Source organism: Pelecanus crispus, chromosome 3 (genome assembly GCF_030463565.1).
Source record: "Pelecanus crispus isolate bPelCri1 chromosome 3, bPelCri1.pri, whole genome shotgun sequence".
Lineage (NCBI taxonomy): Eukaryota > Metazoa > Chordata > Aves > Pelecaniformes > Pelecanidae > Pelecanus > Pelecanus crispus.
The window spans coordinates 120112036-120135490 of NC_134645.1; the positions used below are offsets into that span (position 1 = coordinate 120112036).

Consider the following 23455-nt stretch of genomic DNA (forward strand, 5'->3'; position numbering starts at 1 on the left):
AAACTTGTGATTCATTACAGAAGGGAAATTACGGGGGTTTAAAGTGTTTTAATTTCTCATCTTTCTGTAATTTACTCAATCCAAGGATTAGGGGTGATTTTTCTTCTTTAGAATTGTTTTTACCATGCTGAAGTTGACTGCTTTGCAACCTCCAACACTTGTGAAGATGATGTTTAAATAGATTGAGTGGATGTAACAGATAATCTTGTAGGAATATTTCTTAAGGAAGAAAGTTATGTTAAACTGGCTGTAAGTATAAATGAATATGATGCATCGGCCTGATGACCCTGAATATAATTTAATTTATCATCTGTCTTGGTCAGCCCCAACAGGCTGCTTCATGTGAAGTAATAAAACGATACCTGCTATCGAGGTGGGGTGAGTAAAGGATGCATCATTCTTCTACAGAAAAACTTTCAGAACAAAGTACTCGAACTACTCTACCAGCCTGAGTACTTTACCTGCTCTGTCACTCCTGATGTTGGCATTCTTCTAGCTTGAATCATTCCTGCAGAGATACAGAGCAGAACCGTAGGTTCTTAAATATAATCATTTTCACTTATAAAGAGTATTAAAAATCTACTTAGATGTAGTGAATTTGTTAAGCATAGCTTAACAAAGGGAAACATTTATTTGGCATTCCTTGTGATTGTAACTCACTATTTCAGGTCCATGGGGAATCAGCCAAAAAGGAAAATAAATACTGTTTACATGGAATATATACATAGAGAGCTACAGAAAAATATCATGTAAAAAAAAACCAAACACCCCTCAGTTTCTGTATATCCCACTATTAAGCTACACATGCTCTTACTTTTTTCATTGGAAGATATTATTGAAGTACTTAACAACATCTGTGAACATGCTTAAGGAAAGGAAAAATTAATTTTCATTGTGCTTACCAATTTCTACTTTATTGATAGAATTGATGAACTTGATAAATCTTTTGCTAGTTAACAGAGAAATTTCCTAATTTGGGAAGGGGATTATTTAACTTTGAGGCTTTGCAGAGGCTTGGGTCTGTGCTCTTATGTTAAGAAAGATACTTGGAAATAGAGTGGTGAAAGAGACGAATGGCAGCTGTTACTTGAGACAAGATAAAGTCTTTTCATGTCTAAAAAGGTGTCACACCCTGCCGTATTATATCAGCAGATAAAAGGAAACTGCAGTTAGAATATTATTGAGTGTTGTTATAAACCGAAGTGCTACTGGCAAAACAGTAAACTGGGTGCTAGATTTAGCACTTTTTCCTTCAGGAAACAAAACACTTTAACTGTTTCAAGAAAACAAAATTGCAATGGGTGACAGAACTGCTCTTTGCACAGTTCTCTTGCTCACATATCCTTCATGGTAGCTACTATCAGTACTGAATTTAACTTAATAAGATTAATTACATATGAAACTTTAAAGTTTCATTTCTGCCCCCCACCCCAATTTCCCTTGATGGAGCTGGAGAGATTTTGTCAATGCAAAGACCAGGCAGAGCTGGAAAAAGAGACATACATTTGAAAATTTTGCTGCCTGAAAACAGCTGCCTATACTAAAATTCCACCTGATGGATATTCAGAGTGAATTAGCTGCCTGACTAAAATACAATGAAGGAAAAGAAGCTAACCAGGAATATTTTTTATGCCAAGATAGTGTAGAAGTAGCTGTACAATAGCATTTATCTTATTTTAATATTTTAAAATGCAATTTGCTCGGCTAGAGCACTTCCCCAGCCAAGCTTGAAGCCAAGTTGTCCTACCAAACATTCTTGACAAAGGTTGGATCTGTGGCAAACTATGGGTGTTCTTTAGGGCATGGTGGGAGGAACTGTGAGCGTGGTCTGCTTTGAATAAATTTGTGGGCAAACTTAGTAGATGAGCCCTTACGTGCTGCCTTCTTCCTCCGTCCCAACATCCCAGTGCTGCCCTGCAAGTGATAACAAATAACAGACAAGGTAGCACAAACCGTCCGGTTTTATCTGCTGCAAAAACCTGAAATTTGTGGCCTCGTTTCAGGTTGAATTAAAGCTGTCTTCCAGTCCAACATGAATGCCAGGTTTCAGAGCAGCTTTGGCCTTTTAGCCACTCTGTCGCTCAGCCCGCTGCGATGTGTTGTAGCCGTTTTCTTAGAATCTTTTCCCCTGGTGAGTTAAGTTCACTGCTTGATCTGCAGCTGGGTGGAACTCGGGTTCTGCAAAGTCTGGAGTTTAATGGAACAGAGGGCCTCAGGAGTCACAGCCCCATGCACACCTACTGTCCAGGGGCTTTATAAGACTTCTCATCCAGACTAACGTGTTGCTAGCTTTTGTAATTATTGAATGGCCTCTTTACCAAATAAGACGTGCCGGTTAGAAATGTGGGAGATGGTCTATTTTCTTCTAATTAGTCACAGGGCTGATGCCTCAGTATGACCCAGGAAGACACTGCTGAGAAGGACGGCATCTTTCATATGAGATGATGCCGAAGGAATTGACAATTAGCAGTTCGTAGGTTACTATATGGCACTGGGCCAGTTTTATTAATTGTATTTTTCTATACCTAAATTGCTTTTGCGGTTTAACTGTGGGTACTACTTCTCTCTGGAAAGCTTGCTTAGTGGTACAGGCTGCTGGTCTCTTACATCCATTTGAGTTTATAGAAATGTAAAAATTTTCCAAGAGCGGGCAACCAGAACTATTGCTTAGTAGACTTAATCAGGCCTCTCTTATTCTATTGGATAGACCAGAAAAACGTGGAGTGTCTTTTTCATAGAAGTCCTTAATAACTAGAAAATTTCACTGGAAAAGGAAAAAAAAACTGGTTCAGTGCCTTGGATGTGTTCTTGGCCTGGATGGGTTCAAATCATCTGTCTTCTGGGAGAGCAGCCATACCACCCAGTTACGGGCATGGACCCTTAGGGAAAGATGTCTCGTCTGTGCCATGTGACTTCTTTCCCTTTCTCCTTCACTGATTTTTTTTTTAACAACTGGCTAATTTCAACCACATTTGATGGTTTCAGGGCTATAAATTTTTGATAATCAGCTGCTCAGGGAAGAGAGAGAGACTTTTTATGCCTCTCCCAGGGAAAAATCGGCAGTGGCTCTGATGACAGCCAGCTGGCCAGTCAGCGTACACATACCTTCCTAAGCTGTGACACGGGCTATCTTTTGACTGTCAGGCAGATCAAAAAAGATGGAGGATACATGGGGGGACATGAGGATGTAAAGGTGGTTTTGCCATGGTGGATTATCAAAGACCTGAGGAAGGTGCTGCTGATGCTACAGAGAAGCTTAGGAGATACAGCAGAGGAGCAGGAGATACCACAGTGGGGTGGCATAGGGCATGTATTAATCCTGAATTCCCAAGCAACTGTGTTGTAAGTTTTGGAATAACCTCCTGGCAGAGCCCAAGGCATGCAGTTCAGCAGCTCTGCCTTTGTACAAATCTGTGCTAGACTGTTGTCCTCCCCATGTCTGGCTCCTACCAGAGTTTTTAGTAAGGCACATACAGCTCAACATCTACTTCTGCTTCTCCATTACCTTTTTAAACTGAAAATACTAGCTTTTACAGCATGGTTTCATATACTGGTTTGTGTTCTCTATGTATGTATTTTGAACATCATTAGCCGTGGGGGATTTATAAGTGTTCTTACCATCCAGTCCAAGTGAAGGTAGTGGGATTGCGCCCACACAAATACAGCATTGTTCTGATGGCTACTGATAACGCCATCGTCAAAGAGGTGGTCGCTGTTTTCTGGACTTTTCTTAGTTTACCTTTCTAAAAATCCCAAATCTTACTGCCTGCAGGTTGCTTAGAATTTGCAAGATAGATATTTGGGAAAACTTGTAGCCCCATGATTTTTGTTTGTCATTTCTGAAGAAATACTGGTTTCAGTTGATGGTATATTTATATTTTCCCCAAGTATTACTGTCAGTTGCTAGCTGTTATGGTTGTTAGTACACTAATTGTAAAAACTCATAGAATATGTTATTCTGTTTTTCTGTTTTATGAATATTCTTTTTGGCAATACTGTAAGAAAACACTATGATAATCACATGGTTAAGAGGTTCTGAGATACAATGTAGAAAGAAAGCAGGATTCACAATTACATTTTCCATTTTGTTTTGTTTTGGGGTTTTTTCAGCTACAAAGGCCAAGTTTGATTCCATTAAAAAAAAAAAAAAAAAACCAAAAAACCCAAACAAAACCAAGCCTAATCCAGCACCATCCATGTTGCAGTCTCTGGTGTTAGTGGTTTGGAAGGTAGGCTGGAAGGTATCCTGTAATAGTTAATTGATTTTCATATAGCAACCTAGCAGATTTCATAAATGATTTTTAAAAAGCCACTAGTCCTTTGCTTGTTCTGTTATCTATAGCCCATCACTGAGGTCTTACACAGAAGGCATTCCTCTCCCCACATTGATAATCTGAAGAATATAACTGTGCAAAATGGGCATGTGGCTCTGGCACTGGAATTGTTTGAATTTGTACACAGAACCTAAAAATTAGTTCAAGAAGATTATATTCCTTCCAATAACAGTGGTGTGTATCTTGCAACAACTTCTGTGTGATAGCATATTTATCTTGTAAGATGCCAGCAGCTTAACTTTTGGGGTTTTATTTTTTTTTTCTTCACATGGTTTGTGCTGGGAGGCCATGAATTAGAGATACAGAAAAAATGACTATCAACAATCATATGTCTTCCAACTGCCAGGCCACTCTCACCACAGAAGCCCAAGGCTTGGAACTGCTTTGACTTGACAGTGAAGAGGGAAAAGCTTTCAAAGCTGTAGGCTCCTCATGGTATGACATCCATGTAGGTATCTATGTAATCTTGTATAGCCTTCTTGTATGAACTCATATAACCTTGTTACTTGCCCCTGGGGAAAAGACCCTAGTTTGTATATTGTGTTTAACCGATCATATCATTCAGAATATAATCCAAGTTGGTGACTGTGGAGGGACGAATATATCAAAACTGTGACCAACAGAAGAGCCCGTGAGGTACAAAGCCTCCCTGGTGCAGGTAAAAGTTACCAGCACAGATGTTCTGGGATTCTCGCCAGATGCAGCCAAGGACACTCCGAAGATGCTTGCTGAGCTCAGGGTCCCCAGTCAGCTCCCCTCAGACAACGCCTTGTCCATCCTGACCAAGAGCTTTCGGATCAAGGCGTATTCTCTTTCAAAGAGCCCAATAAAGCTTACTTAACAAAACCTCTCTGCAGTTGTTCATTTAACAAAACAGAGTGCTAGGATTTCCCCTTATAAATAAGGATTAGATATAGTGCAATATTTTTTTTAACTCTTGCTCTTCTAGTCAATTAAATCAATCAAATATTTTATTACTTCACTGAAACTCTCTCTTAAAAAAAAAGCAGTCATAGTACCTTTTGAGAAAGTAATTATATTTTCAGAATAATGGCAGCCTAAAATAAGGATGAGTATGGCATCTATCTGGAGAACATACAGGTTAGGAGGTGCACATTAAAAAATTCCCCTAAATATAATTCAAGCTAAGCAGCCAGTTGATAATTGTTAGTACATAAATCACAGTAGCTCATAGTTTGGCAATTAAAAAAGGTGGCTTATTGTAAGGACTCTTTTAATAACCTATTGTCACAGGTCTCAGTTTAACTTTAATAGCGACATTATGTGGTCACATATTTTATTTATGGATCATTTGAAGAATTTGTTATGCAGATGTTCTGATTAGTGGGCTATTGGACCATTAGCCAAATAAATCTAAAGGTAATAAAACTCACAGGAAGATAAATGGCTTTCTTTTTCTTGTTCTTTTCAGCCAATTCAGGCTAATTTAAGCCTTTCACAGAATGGTGATAATGAAGGATTTGTTCTCAGCAGCGTTATGGCAGGTGATTTGCATTTGAAAGTTTGACACATTTATAGGCCTTTGATCTCTTTTCCCTCCAGTGCTTATGCCCCTGGCCAGACATCTACATGCACGTTTTACCAGGTGGAAGATCTAGGAGCAAAAGTAGCTCTGAGAATCACTCTGAAGATGTACACTAGAAAAAATAATTATACAATTTGTGTCCAGAAAATATTCTATTGCTGAATTTGAGTGGCCTTTATATAATGCAAGACAAAATATATTTGAACTTCTTTTATTAGAGTTTCTTTCAAGCTAGAGAAAGTCTTCATGGAAGATTTTAAAGGAATACGGAGTCTGATGTAAAGCCCACTGGGCAGTAAAGATTGGCTTCTTCTGGAGGTTTGAATTTATTGTTGAAATTTAACTTCTCACTGTAGAACACTTTGAGAATTTTGGCACCAAGCAAACTCGAGAAAAGACTGAGAGAGCCAAGGAGCCATTTCTTAAATATTATTTAAATTTTTGCTTTGTTATTAAAAAAAAAAACAAACCCAAAAAACTCTTTGGGCAGGAGAGCTGTCTTCAGGCTGGAAGGGGAAGCCTTGAAAAATAATCAGGGCGTTACTGACACCATGAGCATATCTGAGCAAAATCAAGTGTGTAACCCGCGATATATAAAGGATGTTATTAATGTTTAGTGTTTGACCCCAAAATAAGTAGGGAGTCACAAGATTCAGGAGGAACATACCTGAATATTTGAAACAGAACTAGTGTATCCCTCGTGACTGTCTAAAATTTAACATAATCAGGTGATTTCTCTGCTGGATCATAATGGTTAATTCCGGGGGCTTATTTCATTCTCATCTCAGTCTTGATTCCTAAGGTAGGCTGGGTTAAAAATTGCCTGCATGAAATTCCTTCCTGTGCCATGAGCAAATGATATTTCTCCAAATTCAGCTTTTCCTCTGAAAGAAGATGAGGCTTGCTAGGTTCCTGTCTGATCTCGGGGAAAATTCCAAGGATGGAGGTGTCTGGCCAAATAGCTGGCTTCAGGCTGTATGTTGTATTTGGGAGGATGCAGCTCACCACCCCAGAATAGTCAGCCTTTTTAAAGCTGTGTAATGAGTATTGATTAGCCATTGTCTGAAGTACACTGAAAGTAGCAGGGAGTATGTAAATGTTAGCTTACTTTATATGCACATTAATAGGGAATCCCCCATAGCCCTTTTGAGTCTTTTTTTTTTTTTTTTGTCTCCTCCCGCGTTTAGAAGTTGCTCCTACAATTTATGAGTTAACTTCACCTTGAATGTACTTAAAAATTCAGTTCCTGCTACATTTTGTTCTTCAAAAGAGAGCACTATCCATCTGTGTTACTTTGCTTTCAACTCGTCACAGAATGTCAGATACCAGATAAGAGCAAGAGACTGATGAATGTGCATCCCAGCCTGACAGGGCAGGTCAATGTCAGGGAAATTTAAGTTTCCTTTTTTTTTTTTTTTATTTTTTTTTTTTGACTACAACCCATTTGCCAGTATTTACTTTAGAAAACTGCTTCTCTGGGGGCTCAACTGGTTTAAAGCAGTGTTACCTGGAGAATTTAGATTTAATTGTTTTCTGATGCTGTCTCCATTTTCTACAGTGTTTTGTAACAGGACAGCATCACAAGCTTTTAAGTTGACCACTGTTGTGGGCATCATATAGACGATCTCCGCAGAGAGGCAATCCCTCCCTTACACAGTCTGTATCTAAGGCAGGGAGAGATGTGGGGGAGCAGGAGCAGAAGATGGGGGTCTCTATGATCATGCAGGACAGTAGCAGGGCCGAGAACAGGACATCTGTGACCTGATTTTCCATTTGTGTGATTGTGCTGCCTCCCCAGACAATGTTTTACTCTTCTCCCTGGTTTGCAACAAACTGGACCCTAAGAGAGTAGAATTTTAGCCAGGACCAGCTGCCCTCAAGATTTGCATACCTGCTGGTGTAAGATCTACCTTCTTATTCATGCATGCACTGATTTTACACATCCCAATTACCATTAACTAAGCAGGAACTTAGGCAGGGTGCAAACCAGATGTCTGTGTCTCATCAGAGTGACGGGGTGGCCGGCAGCATACAGTTAAATGCGCTCTCAGAGTGAAAGCAAGCTGAGTTTGATTAGTAATCCCTTTTTCCCACTAGTTTTACCTTCTCTTTGGTTTAGCTTTTATTTGTTTATAATACCTAATAATAATTACCTAATAGATTCATAAGCTTCACTTACTGGCCCATACATAAGTTTTATTGGTAAGGGTTTTTGCACTCTCCTGTGTTTCAAAAATAGAAATGAAAATAATATAAGAGTTTTCTAAACTATGGTGCCCTTAAAGAAATGACTTCTTGCAACTTTACAACCTTAACCGAGCCCCTATCTGTAAGTATATACTGTAACTATAATTACTGTAACTATTTATTTGATAACCTGTGCTTTGGACTTCCTGAAAACCTGTTTCAAGTGGTTACTTAAATGTTTCCTGCTTCTAACATTAACTTTATCCATGCAACTGAGCAGGTAAACAGAGATAAATGATTTATATGAGCAGGGGATGTTAAAAAAGGCATCGTGTTCTACTGTCAGTATCAAGAAGCACTGAGACTGAAAATCAAATAGATGAAACCTTAAAAAAAAAAAGAGAGAGAAAGGAAAAAAAAAGATCGAGAAAAGAGGAAAATAAATGCCGTTTAGTCATAGATGGGACAAGCTAGAGGTAGAAAAATTGAGAAGAGGTGGGAAATAAAAGCGGGTCATGAGGCAAGGAGAGGGAGCAAGGTCTTCAGTGGTGGAAAATAGAGTCCTCTGCACCACGCCCTTGTCGCCCAAACAGAACTGTCCCAAAATCTAATCAGGCAGGAAAAATACTGGTGTCTTGTATTACCAGAAGTACAGCAGGAAGCCTATGATGAATCATTGAAAGGTCAAAGGCTTGTAAGACTCAGAACTCAATGTGCTCGTTGTGTCTCTTTCTTCCACCGTGAACCTCTGCAAAGAGTTTGGTTGCTCTCCTTTCGCTCTCCCGTCAGGTCGTTGCAGGCAGCGGTCGGTCTCCCCGGAGCCTTCTCCTCTCCAGGCTGGACAGACCCACCTCTCTGGACCTCTTTCCGTGCGCGATGTCTGCCAGCCCTCCGATCATCTTGGTCACCCTTCTCTGGACTTCCTCCAGTCTGTCAACCCACCAGGTTTCCCAGGTCTTTTTTCTGAGAAGCTGCCTCCTGGCCAGCCCCCCTGAGCCTGTGCTGCTGCGTGGAGTTATCCCACCCGGCGCAGGGGTTCGCTTTTGCTTTCCTTGCACCCCTGAGGCTGCTCCCGGATCATTTCTCCAGCCTGTCCAGGTCCCTCTGAATGGCAGCTCTGGTCTCCAGCATATTAACCACTTCCCTCCACTTTCATATAATCTGAAAACCTCTGTATATGCAAAGTTTACCTATTAAAAATGGGGAGCGATTTTACTCAAATGTATTCATGGGATTGTCACGACACTGAGTTTAATTTGTTAGGCAAAATTCATGGAAGCGTTCAGACTAAATGCAAAAAGCTCCCAAAGTTAATATGCCATTCATGTTCAACAGTAAACTGAAGGACAGACTTGTTTTTTGTGGGATTAAATGTCATTAAAATTAAGATTTAGCAACTCGCCAAGAAATTTATGATTGCAGTTTAAAATCAATGGTCCTCACCCACGGGTTAACCATGTGCTTGTGAAAGGTGGCTTGAACAGGCACACAGCACTTTATTTCAGAATGTGAAATATGTAAAAGCTAAATAAAATTTGTAATCTAACACTTGTATGTTGTCCTTTACCCAGACTATCGATCCATTTTATAATTATTAAACTGAACTGCAAGCTGTGCCCAGAGCATAACTTCATTTAGCGCCAAGATGAAACATGGTTTCTATTAGCAGCATGCAGCAATTCTGCACATCAATGCTAGGACATGGGGGAGGAAGAAATGAGCAGATACATACTCATAAGGAGGTTCACTGGATGAAAAGGAACATCCTGAGCTGAAATGCAATCACAACTGAAAAATAGCTCCTTTCACAAACACCCAGGTTCAGCTGTGCAGCTCGACTAGAAATAGGCACAACTGAGCTTTTAATGCAATTTTCCTGGCTATTGGAATTTCTTCTAAGATTTACCTAGTTTTGGAAAATTCATTGTGTTGCAAAATGAACCATTTAGAGCACAGGGCACAAAAGCCCATTGTAATAGCAGGAAAGCAAGAGTACAAACCTTGAACTTCCTTTGGGACCCTTAGGTGCTATCCCAGATTTTTTAAAAGCCCTGTGAAACATTGAAATATTTTCTCTTAAAATATTTGCAACAGGTAACCCTCTACCTCCCCCATGAAAAACTGAAATACATCAACTTCATTACAGCAGACAAAATTTTTTGAAACCAAATGTGAAAGCTGATACAATGAAGCTGCAGTAAATGATAACAGAGTTCTCCTACCAAATCAGCTTCTATTATTTTTGCAATATCTGTTACTTTTCATTTTCTGAGCAAAATAAACCTTGTTAGGTTCCCCTTCTGCCCCCAGCTTTGCCCTTTCCTTCTGGCTGAAGTAGGCAGTAGACATTAAAGACCAACCACATAGTTGAACCTCCTTTCAACTTCTGTTAACAGGGGTATTAAAAAGACATTCCTAAATATCAGCTGAAAACCACTAGGTAATAAACTCCCTACTTAAAAGGTGGGTAGGTGTAAATTCCACACGTAGGCCTTTTCATCTGGGAAGCCAGTTGCTTGGAGATCAGATGTTTTAAATGAATTGTGGAGCTGATGTCACTTGTCAGTCGACGGAGACTGCCACTATTTGGAGGATCAAATACTTACATTTGAGGATGTAAAGCAAATAGATAGGTCCTGATCCTGCCAGGGCAATGCCGGAGAGATGCTTGTCACTGTGCAAAGCCCCAGTGAAATCAAAGGTACTTGACTATATCTTCTCCATGAGCAGGCCCTTACTTTGGCATTTTGGAGTTACGCCCTTGAGAAAATTAAAGGGTTTGAACACTTAAGGCAGGATTGTTTTTAACAGGACTAGACCTGGCCTATTTTTGGTCTTACTACCAATTAATAACAATGTTTTCGCATGCCAGCCACAGGGTTTGTTTGGCCAAACATGGCAATAACAATTAGAAATCCAATTTACACATGGCTTTCATTGATTGCAGTAAGGGTTGTGGGCTCCCTCTCATAGGGCTGGACTCAGGATCAGTCCTGGTTCTCTTAATGGCTTCTTTGCCTCTGGGAATTGTATCTGGCTGTTCATCTGTATTCTTTGGCATATTGACCTCAAAAAAAAAAAAAAAAAAGACTGTATTTGTTGACCAGCTTGCTTACCTAGATGTCTTTCTTATTTCAGTTGAGGTTGGACCCAGAATAAACCACCTCCCACAAGTAGGAAAAAAGCTGCAAAGTCTACTAATTTTTAAAAAAATGCATCTATCCAAATTGAGGGAAAGCCTTAAAAAGGAGAGAAGCATCGTCTGGTGGCTAATGTGACTCTGGATAACAAATGTGATGGATCCTTTCCTTCCTTTATTGCCAGCTTGGGCGTAAACTGAGGTGTTCAACACTATTTTTCGGAAGTGTTGAACACCTGCTGCGTCTGCTGAATTTAGTGAGACCTGCAGCTGCTCGCTCCACATTTTAAATACAGGCGATTGACTCCTTGTCTGCACCTCTGTAAAGCAGGATGGTGACAGCTATCTCCGCAGAGAGTGGGCAGCGTAGCAGTTAATACTTGGGAAACCTCTTGTTAAATAAGACATGAGGTGACTTTAAAAGCTTTTGGGAGATAGCTATTTTTTCATGGTACAAACTGCAAGACAAGGCTTTATCATCCAAGTGCTCTACAAGGATATTAGTATGATCTGCTTCTTGTCAACAAAATAAGATTGGACGTCTCTCCTAATTGTAAAGGAGGCTGACTATTATGGGATTAGCGTTGTTGAAACACATTTATCCATGCTTACTCTATTTCAGCTTGCATTCTTCCCATCCAATATGATTTTTTATTTATTGTTACAAGCCTGTGTCTCCTACCAAACTCACAGCTTGGTGAAAATACACTCTAGAAAAAAAATGTAGATCAGTCCTTAAATAACTACACAAAAAATGCATTTACCTACCATACTTGTGGATGACAGCAATTATCTGGACAACTTATTTTAAATTTAAAACCTGATCAGACACATATGGAAGCGCTAAAGATTTTCTGTTCTATGGGTGGGGTTTTTTAAATGGAAGAATTTTTACCCCTTCCCTACATCCATGCTTCTTCTCCCTTCTGTAATGAATTCAGAAATACAAGCAGGGAACCTTTCATTTTAAAGGAGATGAAAATTGAGATGTTAGCCTTTATATTGCAGAATAAATTACTGAAATGGAAATCAAAACTATCAGTCAAGCAGGAAGTGCATTATAATTTTTTAAGTATGAGTTCATATTTCATTGGTGTTAGCCTCATATCTCATTACCCTTCAATTTTTTCACATGCCTGACAGACAAAAAGGGAATTCCTAAAATTTGCAAGAGGTAGAATAAAATAAAGATTGCAAACTTTTTTTTTTTTTTTTGAGTGGATTTACTTTCTAGGAATGTGCCACCTGAAATAGTAGAGTTTCTTAGCTCTTCACTGAGAGAGCAACTGTCATAGGGTATAGAAAAATAAACCAGCCTGTAGCCATGCCTTCCTCTCTATGGTACTTTTTAAGGCCCTGTTATAAAACAACATCGTCAACTGTTCTACCATTTCCAGTAATTTTTGCCTGTTATAATTGTCCCTACTTTGTGAGATGATTTCCTAACTGACGATTCTCATACTTGCAGGTGGAAATGCAGCTAATCCAAGAACCGCTACCTACCATGAGACTGTTGACTTACACCGCCTGTGGATCTCACAGGAGCGTGGAGGGAGACCTTACATAGCTTCTGATTTGGCCAAAGCTGAGGCACACTTCATGTGAGCACGCTTTGGGAACCAGGGGGCTGTGGGTAGAAGTGGGTAGTTATTTCTTAAAATTGAACCTCTGGCTGCATCTTTACTGGTAAAATAAGCAGGGTCACAGCCCTTTCTCTGGCTCCGAAGATATGTTGCAGCAAAGCTCGCTTTCATATGGGTAAACCCTTTGCTCACCCCATGCCGTCGGCAGCATCCTCTGAACTGCCGTCAGGCAATGTTTGGGACATAACTGGTTGGGTCCAAGATAGGACAGCACCAGGGAACATGATGGTGATAAAACAGGATGCACAACTGCAAGGCAGTTTTCAAGTATGAACATTAGCCCTGTATTATTTATAGAAAAGCCTGTAATTCTTTCTTGCCTGTGCAACAGTTTGTAAGAGTGTAAGCTTATAAGATCCAGTGATTTTTTCAGCAACCAGAGCAATTGTCCACATATTCTAATATCCTGCGCTGGTCGCTCTAAACATTTACCCATAAGATATAAAAAAAGATACAGCTATTGCTATTGCCTAATCTCATCCCAGTTCCTATACATAAGAATAGAGATGAAATCCAACTGTTTACACCTGTCATTTACAGCAATGGCATCTTGGACTTGCACAAAATCTTTTACCCCTGTGTGTTCGAGCAACATTTTCTATGATTTACCCACAGATTAAGGGTATAAATTAATTGACAACATGCATTGTTTATAGTCAGCAAACAAGTGACTTGTTGAAATTTTTGTTTCTAAATTTGATGGCATTTAATTAACATTTGATTCCAAAATCAAAACGGCTGAGGAGAACAGATTATTTTTTTATATATATATGTGTGTGTGTGTGTGTGTGTGTGTGTGTGTGTATATATATATATATATATACACACACACACACGATCATGTCATGGTTTAACCCCAGCCGGCAAATAAGCACCACACAGCTGCTCGCTCACCCTCCACCCACAGTAGGATGGGGGAGAGAATTGGAAGGGCAAGAGTAAGAAAACTTGTCAGTTAATATCAGAACAGTTTAATAACTGAAATAAAACATAATAATAATAATAATAAAAATAAAAATTGTAGTGAAAAGGAAAACAACAAAAAGAGGAACAAAACCCAAGAAAACCAAGTGATGCAACCGCTCACCACCCGCCAACCGATGCCCAGCCAGTCCCTGAGCAGCGATCACTGCTCTCCGGCCAACCCCCCCCCGGTTTCTATACTGAGCATGACGTCATATGGTATGGAATAGCCCTTTGGGCAGTTTGCATCAACTGTCCTGGCTGTGCCCCCTCCCAGGTTCTTGTGCACCTGGCAGAGCATGGGAAGCTGAAAAGTCCTTGACTGGCATAAGCAGTACTCAGCAAAAACTAAAACATCAGCGTGATATCAACATTCTTCTCCTACTAAATCCAAACCACAGCACTATGCCTGCTGCTAGGAAGAAAATGAACTCTATCCCAGCCGAAACCAGAACAGCTCAATATGTGTATTTTTAATATATTTATATCTATACACACACATACATATATTTGCAAGCCCTGTCATTCATCTTGTCTTCATTTTAATTTATAGCAGGCATTTGTGATTCTTAGGACTGTTTCAGCTAATTTTCCTTAAAGAAGGAGTAAAGGAGAGCTCAGAATATGACCAGGTAACCAGAAAACCCAAAGCAATCCTGACTGCAGAGCTGTGCCCTGAGTTTCTGTGAGGGGCAGATATTATGTCAAACTGTCTCAGCCCGGGCTGAAATGCTAAAATCTTTCACTTTTTGGTTCTTTCTTGTTCATCTCAGCATAAAATCAGTAAGTCTCCCATGAGCTGCTTCCCAACGTTTTGATCCCAAATAAAAATTCACAAAAGCCTTCCTAATGACTACGATGAGTATTGGACTGTTTTGTTTGGTTTTTTTTTTTTTTTTCTTTTTTTTTTCTGAGTGGTTGTAGTGAGGATCTCACAATCAAAAAGAAATGGTGTTTCTCAGAAAGCCTCAGCTTGCTTCGCCTCGGTGCCATTCAGAGGGATTCCTCCCCTTTTGTCAGAGTAGATTATGCTGCACAGAGAGATCATTACACCGAAGGAATCTCTAAAATAAATTCTACTTTTCTTTTTCCTCCAGGTTGGCACTCTTTCTCCCCTTCTTTTCATTATATATTACATTTTGCTTCCATTATGGGCCAATACAAAGTCATGGCTGGCAGCTGAGCTGCTCAGTAGAGCCACAGAACTCAGTAGTTTTGGACAGTTTTCCTGGCTCTCCTAATGATTTGCTGTGTGATTTTGGACAAGTTACTCCTTGCCTCTGCTTGTCCATTTCCTCAGAATAATAGAGATCATTAATCACCACTGTTAAGCTGTTCTGAAGAATAGAGATGAAAAGTGCTCATTATTAATACTATTAATTTATAGGATATACATTTTCACTTGAACTGCCTAACATATAACTTCACCGTTGCGTTGAGCCAGGGCTGGAAAAGGAGGTTTTTTGGCAGAAGAATGGATTCCTAGAGGTAGAAAATTTTGCAGAAGTAGCTTCTACTCTTCTCTTACACACATCTAATCTGTGTATTACTTTGAATTAAATTTCTGTGTAAAACATTTGTCTGGGCCCAAAGTTTATACACTGTTTATTTTATTTTTAATTACATTTTATTACAAAAAAAAAATCTTTTTGTAAATGGGACTTCGGCTGTGTTTGTGATTACAGATTTCTTTTTTTGATTTCCCAGTCATGACTTAAAATAGCAAAGGAATGTACAGACTGCAGGGAAAGCATTGCTGTTCTTTCCTCCCTTCTCCTGATGAAAACCCAAGTGACCCAGAGAGAAGTTGCAATCTCATGAAAAGAGAAATCCTCAGAGCCATGACACACATAAATCCAAACAAACCATCTTTGACTTTCACAATTAAGATGCAGATAATGAGAGACTACTTCAGCAGCAGTCAGCGCGGATCAAATCCTCACCACTGTAGCGCCATCGCCTTCAAACAGTTACACAGAAATCAGGGCTCGGTGGCTTAAATTCAGGGTTTGTGTTAGCGGTCATTATCTTTAAATTCTACATCTGCAAATTGTTCTGTAAAATTGTTAATTTTCTTTTTCCTCTCTCACCACTTATCCCCCCAGTGCAACGTTACACATAGATGCGCAGCCTTAATTGGTTTAGTTGCAAGAAGATAATCTTCTTTTCGTCCTTTCTCGCTGTTGCCTGTTAGCTTAAAGGCTTTTTAGCTGAAGCTTGATAATTATCACTGAGAAGAAACTAGCACATCAGGAGTTCATTTTCCATCTTAGCACTTGTGGCGCTCCTTTGAACTCCTCTCGCCAAACCCACGTTCCCACTGTGTCACTTTCCTCCCTCCATCATAAAAAGGTCTCGGCAGCCGGCGGCTCCAGCCTTTGCTGGCGGGCAGAGGGCATTGCTTCTCCTGAGCGCTCCTCCAGCATGGACAAATTGCACGAGACGTTGATAAACATGGAAGACGCTTTGGGGTCGGAGCACTCTGTCTGCTTGTCGTCCTGGGACTGGAAAAACACTGCTGGGGCTTTCGAGCTGCACCCCGTCTCGTCTCCACACAGCTTATCCCCGACGCCCTCCTTCGAATCGTACTCCTCATCCCCTTGCCCAGCGGCGGCAGAGACCCCCTACGGCAGCGGCGGCGGCAGCCTGGTGGGCTACAGCCTGGTGGACTTCCCCCCCGCCTACCTGCCCAGCCCCGGGCAGGCTCGGCTGCCCAAGGGCACCAAGGTGCGGATGTCCGCCCAGCGCAGGAGGAAGGCCAGCGAGAGGGAGAAGCTGCGGATGAGGACCCTGGCTGACGCGCTCCACACCCTGCGCAACTACCTGCCCCCCATCTACAGCCAGAGGGGACAGCCCCTCACCAAAATACAAACCCTGAAGTACACCATCAAGTACATCAGTGAACTGACGGAGCTCCTCAACAGTGGCAAGCGGGCGTAGACCCCACCTGGAGCACCTGCCCCAGCATGCTCAGGGTCTTTACAAACAAAAAACCAGCAAAATTTCTTCCTCGCCAGAGTACGGTGGCGCGGGATGCGAGAGGAGGACGGAGCAAGAGGGAGGGAGAGCAAGGGCCGCTGCTGTACGTAGGATGCGATGCTGGAAGGTGACGTAGGATTGCCTAGGTGCCTGAGCTCCAGGTTGCTGAGATAGAAGTCTTCCTTTTTGCTTTTTTATGTCTTTTTTTAATAATAAGCTTCTGAGAAATATTAAACCTAGTCTGATACAAGAGTAAAAAAAAAAAAAAAAAAAGCCAACTGATCTTCCTCGGATTTACGTATCACTGTTCTGACTGATCTTCTGTTTAATAAGGACAATAGTAAATCCATAGGGTTTAAAATGAATTTAAAAAAAGTGACAACAACACTATAGGAATACTAAGTGTATTGATTTGTAGGCACTTTAAATATTAGGATGAGGAAGAACATGTATAGTTAGTTCAAGTATTGTCTATTTATCCACGTTTCCACTGTACCTAAAAATCAAGAAACTAAGTAATAGTGAGAACATCTTTGCTTGTAAACAAATAAATATCAGTGTCATAGTCTGTATCTTGTATTATATATCTGACTGATAGATAAGTAAAATCTAACAATGACCACTAAATATTGGAAATGAAATATAAGCAAACTGGTATTTTGTGTAGATAAATTGCTATTAAATCCTATCTTCTTTATTAATATATACAGAAATATATAATATTTCTGTATTTAATGTTTAAAAACCCCTTGCTTCAGTGCCTGATAAATTGTAGAAGACATTTTTACATCAAATTGCTAGAACAAACAAGATTAGGCTGAGTTCTCTTCCTTCTCTTCGACATGAAATAGATTGATTCAAGTATCAGAAAGATGCAAAGTTTTACCTAGGAGGGCTCTAGTAACCATAATGTCTCCTTATCAAAAGCTGTCAGATCAGCTGTTTCCTACAGCCAGTAACAGTCCTGTAAAACACACACATGAAATCCTCCAAAAACCAAACAAGTGAGGACAGAGTCTTAATCCTTAATTACTTTGACTTTCATTTGACAGGTATCACACAGGTCTCACCCCACCACCAAAAAATATGGGTTGCTTTGTAAATCTCATTGCAGACTGGTTTGTAAGACTTGGCTGTGCTGAGGCCGGCAACACACAGAGAGGAGCAAAACTCAGGGTTGAGTTGTGTGGAGCTAATGAGGTGAGATTAACCTTTTCTCCACAGGAAGAGGTAAGGCACAGAGAGAGCAGCAGCCAGGAGGTAACAAACTTGTCTCACCAGGATGGATAGATCAGCATATCTGTGCAGGGCAGATGGTTTAGGTCTGTGGATACATCCTGTAGCAGAGCACCACAAAGTTAACATTTATTGCATCCTTCTCTTTTTTTTTTTTTTTTTTTTTAACTTTCCGTCTTTTTGTTTGTTTGGAAGGAAATACAATTGTCCTTGTACATTTTTTTCTCTCCAGGGATCAGCCTAAGCTGACTTGGTGCTTTTCTCACATGGTATGTGCATGTTGGAGCAACCAGCATGAAATCCATCAGTGTCTCAAAAAAGCAGCTACATTCAAATTTAGACAGGTAGCACTGTTACTCAAGACGTAGTTACGTTTAAGCATATCCCATATGCTTCTGTTTTGTTTTAACCCATGTTAGATTTCTCACAAGCTTTAGGGTTTCAGCAAAAATATAAGTAGACTAATTTTTAAAGCCCTATAAAAATGTCAAACTAGAGAAAATGTTATGCACATATGAGATTGCGGCACTAATGTCAGCCTAGCATTCCTCAGTATAAGCCTGTGCAACTTGGCCAGATTTGAGCAGTTAAAGAGCCTCATAGACAAGGTCACTCTGGATTATGTTTTGGATTTGGTCCTCATGATGTTCAAGGGAATGAAACTGTGCATTGCCCATGGGGTCTTGCACAGACCCACAACTAAGCTTGATCCTGAGTCTTTTCTCAAAGACTCTCATTGTCGCAGTAAAGGGGTACCTGCTCACTAGCGTTGCCAAACCACTAGCAGATGTACAGGAAGATAGTCCTGTCATTCTGTAATATTGATTAAAGACCACCATCATTCACAAGTATACTGGTTTGGTAGAATGGGAAGACTTTTAACTTTGTTCCTTAAGTCTTCCACAGCTGAAACTAGAGGTAATGACTATGCTTTTCGGCTCTTTAGCTAAAGAAGCATATAGGGTCATGGTTAAAGCAGAGGAACAAGGAGTTGGAAGGATCTGCTTTTATTACTAGTTTATCTATGATCTTGGTTGGTCATCCAGCATTGTTGCCTCAGTTTACCCATATGCAAACAAAGACACTGATAGCTAATGGTTCCAGAAGGCTGCTGCTCATAGACAAAGCCAAGTAATACTGTATGCAGAAAGAGTGTCCGAGTAGGAGGTACCCTACAGATTTGAGAAGTGGCTCAGGGTCAGCATTTACCACCACCACAGAGAAAGAGGCAGGTGAAGGCCCTGAGCGTGCTTGTTAGGTGCCTGTAGAGTTCGTCTGGTGGAGCAACAGCTCTAAGTAACCACAAAGGCAAGATTTCAAGTTTCAGGACACTTTACTGCTTCTGTGCCAGTGAACTAGACCTTGCCTGTGCCCACTCTCTAGCCCCAGAAGTCTAGTGGCTGCTGCCATACTTCAAAATACTTTGAGCTCCAGCACAAGATGGCTGCTTATAAGGTGGCCTCAGGGAACAGGCCTTGGTCTGTCCTAAATCACACCTAGTGCTGCAATAGGACCAAAGCCCATGTCCAAGAAAGGGTTAGTTTACTAGAATAGGTTGTACTCTTGCACTGTTTAAATTGTTTGATCCCCTTTCAGGGGATTTCTCCTTGCAGTTGCATGTGAGGGGGGAAAAAAGTGACTGAGGTGTATGAGTAGGAAGCACAGGTAGGTTCAGCCCCTGCCTGTGCCTGGGATCTCCTAGGATCTGCCAGGTTTGTTTCTCCCTTCCCAGAAAGAAATGAATTCTTGCTCTGCCTGACAAAGCATCTCTATAAACCCCTCCTTTTTGTAATTCTTCCTCTTGGCATAGATATTTCACTGCTCCAAAGGAAATAGTCTGAATTATTATATTTATAACAGTACAAGTCCTGCTGCTATTAAATGTTAGATTTTATTTATTTTTCAACAAAATTAAATACAGTCAGTGTTCCTCCTCTTTTCTTTTTCCTTTACCCCCAGGAATTTGGGATATTTAATTGATGTGAAAGAGACCAAGTTAAGTTCCCCACTTAAGGGTATGAGATCTAGCCTCCAGGACTGTACATAAGGTCAACAAAGCCATATTGAATTCCAACAGCAACACCACAATAATCCATAGAACAGAGGCAAAAAGTGAAACCTCAGTCTGAAAAAGTACAAGTCACAGAAGTAGAGGACGTCTTTCACATGCAAGCATCTTCTCTCAACACAATATGTTAAAAATCTACATGGAAATAAAGCTAAAGTAGCAGCCCAACAGTCACTGGAAGTCCATGGCTGAGGAATTAAATTACGTTGTGCCTAAGGAATAGAGTTGTTTACCATGCTAAAGAGAAAGAGATACAGAAGAGTGAACTGGGGTTAGTCCCAGACAATGAAATGAACTCTTCTGGCCCCAAGAGCTCTCCCTTTTCCACATTAGCATGTCATCAAAATTCCTTACTAACGTGGAAAGCAGAACATAGATACTAAAGAAGAAACCACCACCACAACATGTTTTTCTACTGCATTCAGTTTTCTCATACAGGAAATTGGTACGTGAAATGATACTTCATGAGTGATACAAGTCAAAAAGGGTCATAAAGCTGAAAGGACAGCAGATAAGTGCTCAAATACTAAAGAGAAAAGGGATGAAGAACATTATAAGATTTCTACAGGAAATAATTAATTGAAACAGAGTTTAGAATCACAGGAGAAGCCTTGAGATACAGAAACATGGCAATTTGGTTGAACTACTGGTCCCTCACTCTCAGTTTACTGATGAGATGCTGCTCCCAGAGTCAGTTGGTGCACACTACAAGCAGATATTTTGCCTTTCAAATAAGTGCTCCTAGACATTTTTTAAAAGAACAAAACACCAACACACTTTGCATTGAGCCAGAGAGAAACAGCCCAGACTGTGCATATGCTCTCCCTGCCCAAAGACACTGGAGAGCAGTGCAATGAAGCAGGCTGAAGGCAAGAAAAAAGATGAGCAAGGAGCACCAAATCATAGGTGAGATGGCTGGACCCCACTGGTTCCAGAAACCAGAGAAAAGAGGGACTTTTGCCCCACAGCCATCCTAACCCTTTTATTAGGGAAGAATAAGGCAGGGCAGAGCAGACAGTTACATATAATGGATTTTATACAAGTTAACTCCTTTGGTGCCATCAGCCAGGCAGTTGGTGCTGCTGGAGAGGGTATGAGAATAGGCTCTGTTTTTTTTCTCATACCCCAGAGACCAGAGGCTGTTCTGGTGCCCTGAAAGCATACCATACTGCTTTATTTAGCAGAAGGCACACTGATGGAAAGGAGGAAGCCTAGTAGGTAGGGTATTAGGCAAGGATTCAGTAGACTCATACAGCTCCACTCTCCAGGGCAGGCTTTCCACCTGAATTCAGGAGAGTGACAACTTCTCTGCCCACCCTATAAAAAGGGTGCAGCAATGTGTTGCCTGACAGCAGCAGCAATACCTAGAGAAACACCCTGAAGATGGCAAGGAGGTCAAGTTCCCTCTTGGTGGGAAAAGCAAGTACCTTGGAGAGAATATTCCCCAGTGGTTAAAGGATCACACATGGAGGAAGCTCCCTAGGCAAGCCCTGGCTCTGTGAGCAGCCGAACTCCCCCACCGCCACCCCCAAAGCCGAGGGGAGCCTGGGGCCACCCGCCCACACACACACACAGTGCTTTGAAATTCTACTCTGAGGAGCACCATGTAGGTGCCAAGAGGTTTTATGGTTACACATTTGGGCTACACATAGGTGTGCTTGGGGGGAAGAAAGCCTCCTGCTAAAGGGCTTCAGCCAGTTCCTTGGGGGAACTGCTTATCTGGCAGCTGCCACAGCCCCTCTGCCTGCGGATGCCAAGGGCCATCCCTCCAGCTTTGCATGGCAGCAGCTAAAAAAAAAAAACCAAAACCACACCCAAAAAAACCCACAAACCAAAATAAACCCCCAAAAACCCCTGCAAACCAACCCCCAAAAACCCAAACCACACAACCAAAACCCAAACAATACACAAAAATAAATATATATGCACTCCAGCTTCTAAGGAGCCAGTATCTGACTTACTTTTATTCCCCAACTTATTTGCCATACAACCACAAATGCAATTATTGCATTTCACAGATAGGAAACTCAGTTGTGGAGAGAAGTCCCAGCTCCCAATAAAGCAGCTTGGTTTTAATGAGCTGTAGAATTTCGGTCCATCTGAATCCCCTCCCTGAGCAAGCCCCACCTTTTTGCTTCTTTACACAGCAACATGAGCCTAGGCTTACTCTTTTATCAGTACACCAAGTACTGTAAGGAGACCGATTCAGCTTACTTCTGCTTTAAACCATTTCTTTCGAAGCACCTGCCTGTCTGGGATTTGGGAATCTAGCTAACACTGTGCTTAGATGTTTCTGGACTCACACGCACACATGGAAACAGAAATATGGGAGTGATTAGCTGAAGACTCAAATAGACTTGTGGCAGAAGCCAAAACTTGAACCAGAGCTTCCCAAATCATTAGATCATTGGCAGAACATATTTTCCTGTGGATATAGGTGCATGGCATTTACTCTTTTACTGAAGACATTGAGATTTAAAACAAAAAAAGCAAAGCAATATACCAAAAGAGAAAATTAATTGACATTTACATTTTCTAGCCCAATTTTCTTAATTTTTCCAGTATTAATAATAAGTTGTTGCTGCTTTAAGTCACCAAAACAGTACATAGTTTTGAAATACTAGCCATGTCATTGAATACAGGCTATAGTAAAAATGAGACCTCTGAGTTTCTATCATGGACCAGATATAATGAGGCTACTTGTAGCACTGACTTACCACCATTTATTTGAAGTGGAAATAACTGTCTGCAGTACACTTCTATTATTGTTCTTATTTTCCTATAAAAACAAATCACACCAGACTTCTCTTTTCCCTTAGACTTTTATCATTCACCTGTTGAAATTGCAGAAGACATTAAACATAAACAAAGAAGATTGATCTCCTTTCAACTTGTGTTAACAGGGATATAAAAATAACATCCCAAATACCAGAGGGAAAAGCATGTGGTCATAAAATATCCACTTAAAAGCCAAAGAGGTGTTGATTCAACACTTGAAGAGGATTTTTTTTTTTTTATATATATATATATATAAAAAAAAAAAAAAACAGGAAGGAAGTTCCTGAATTTTAGTATAAACAGACTCCTCTGAGGTGGAGAGAGCATTACTGTCATGTCTTCAAAAGATTTTACAGATATTCAAACAGATTTTTTGTGTCTTGCGTGCTGTTGGAAAAATCTGACAAGAAGGTTTATATAATCCTAGTTCAACTATGGAGGGGAATCTCCTTGAATTTTCCAACATATAAAAAATGTAAAGGACCATTTTATCTATTAACACTTCTCATTTTACAAAATTGCACTAAGCAGAGCTTTTAGAAGAGCTGAAGTGTAGAGCCACAGTTTACCTGGGTTTCATCA

General features: G+C 40.6%; 1 protein-coding gene across 1 annotated transcript; it reads left to right on the top strand.

Annotated features, from left to right (window-relative positions):
• The first annotated feature begins 16236 nt into the window (after window positions 1-16236).
• On the top strand, window positions 16237-16752 carry MSGN1 (mesogenin 1). Its single transcript, XM_009492427.1, has one exon. It carries the CDS (start codon window positions 16237-16239, stop codon window positions 16750-16752), a length of 516 nt encoding a protein of 171 aa, XP_009490702.1.
• The last annotated feature ends 6703 nt before the right edge of the window (window positions 16753-23455 follow it).

Bases quoted from the DNA above. Each gene is read 5' to 3' on its own strand.
- MSGN1 (XM_009492427.1), top strand. From the start codon at position 16,237: ATGGACAAATTGCACGAGACGTTGATAAACATGGAAGACGCTTTGGGG.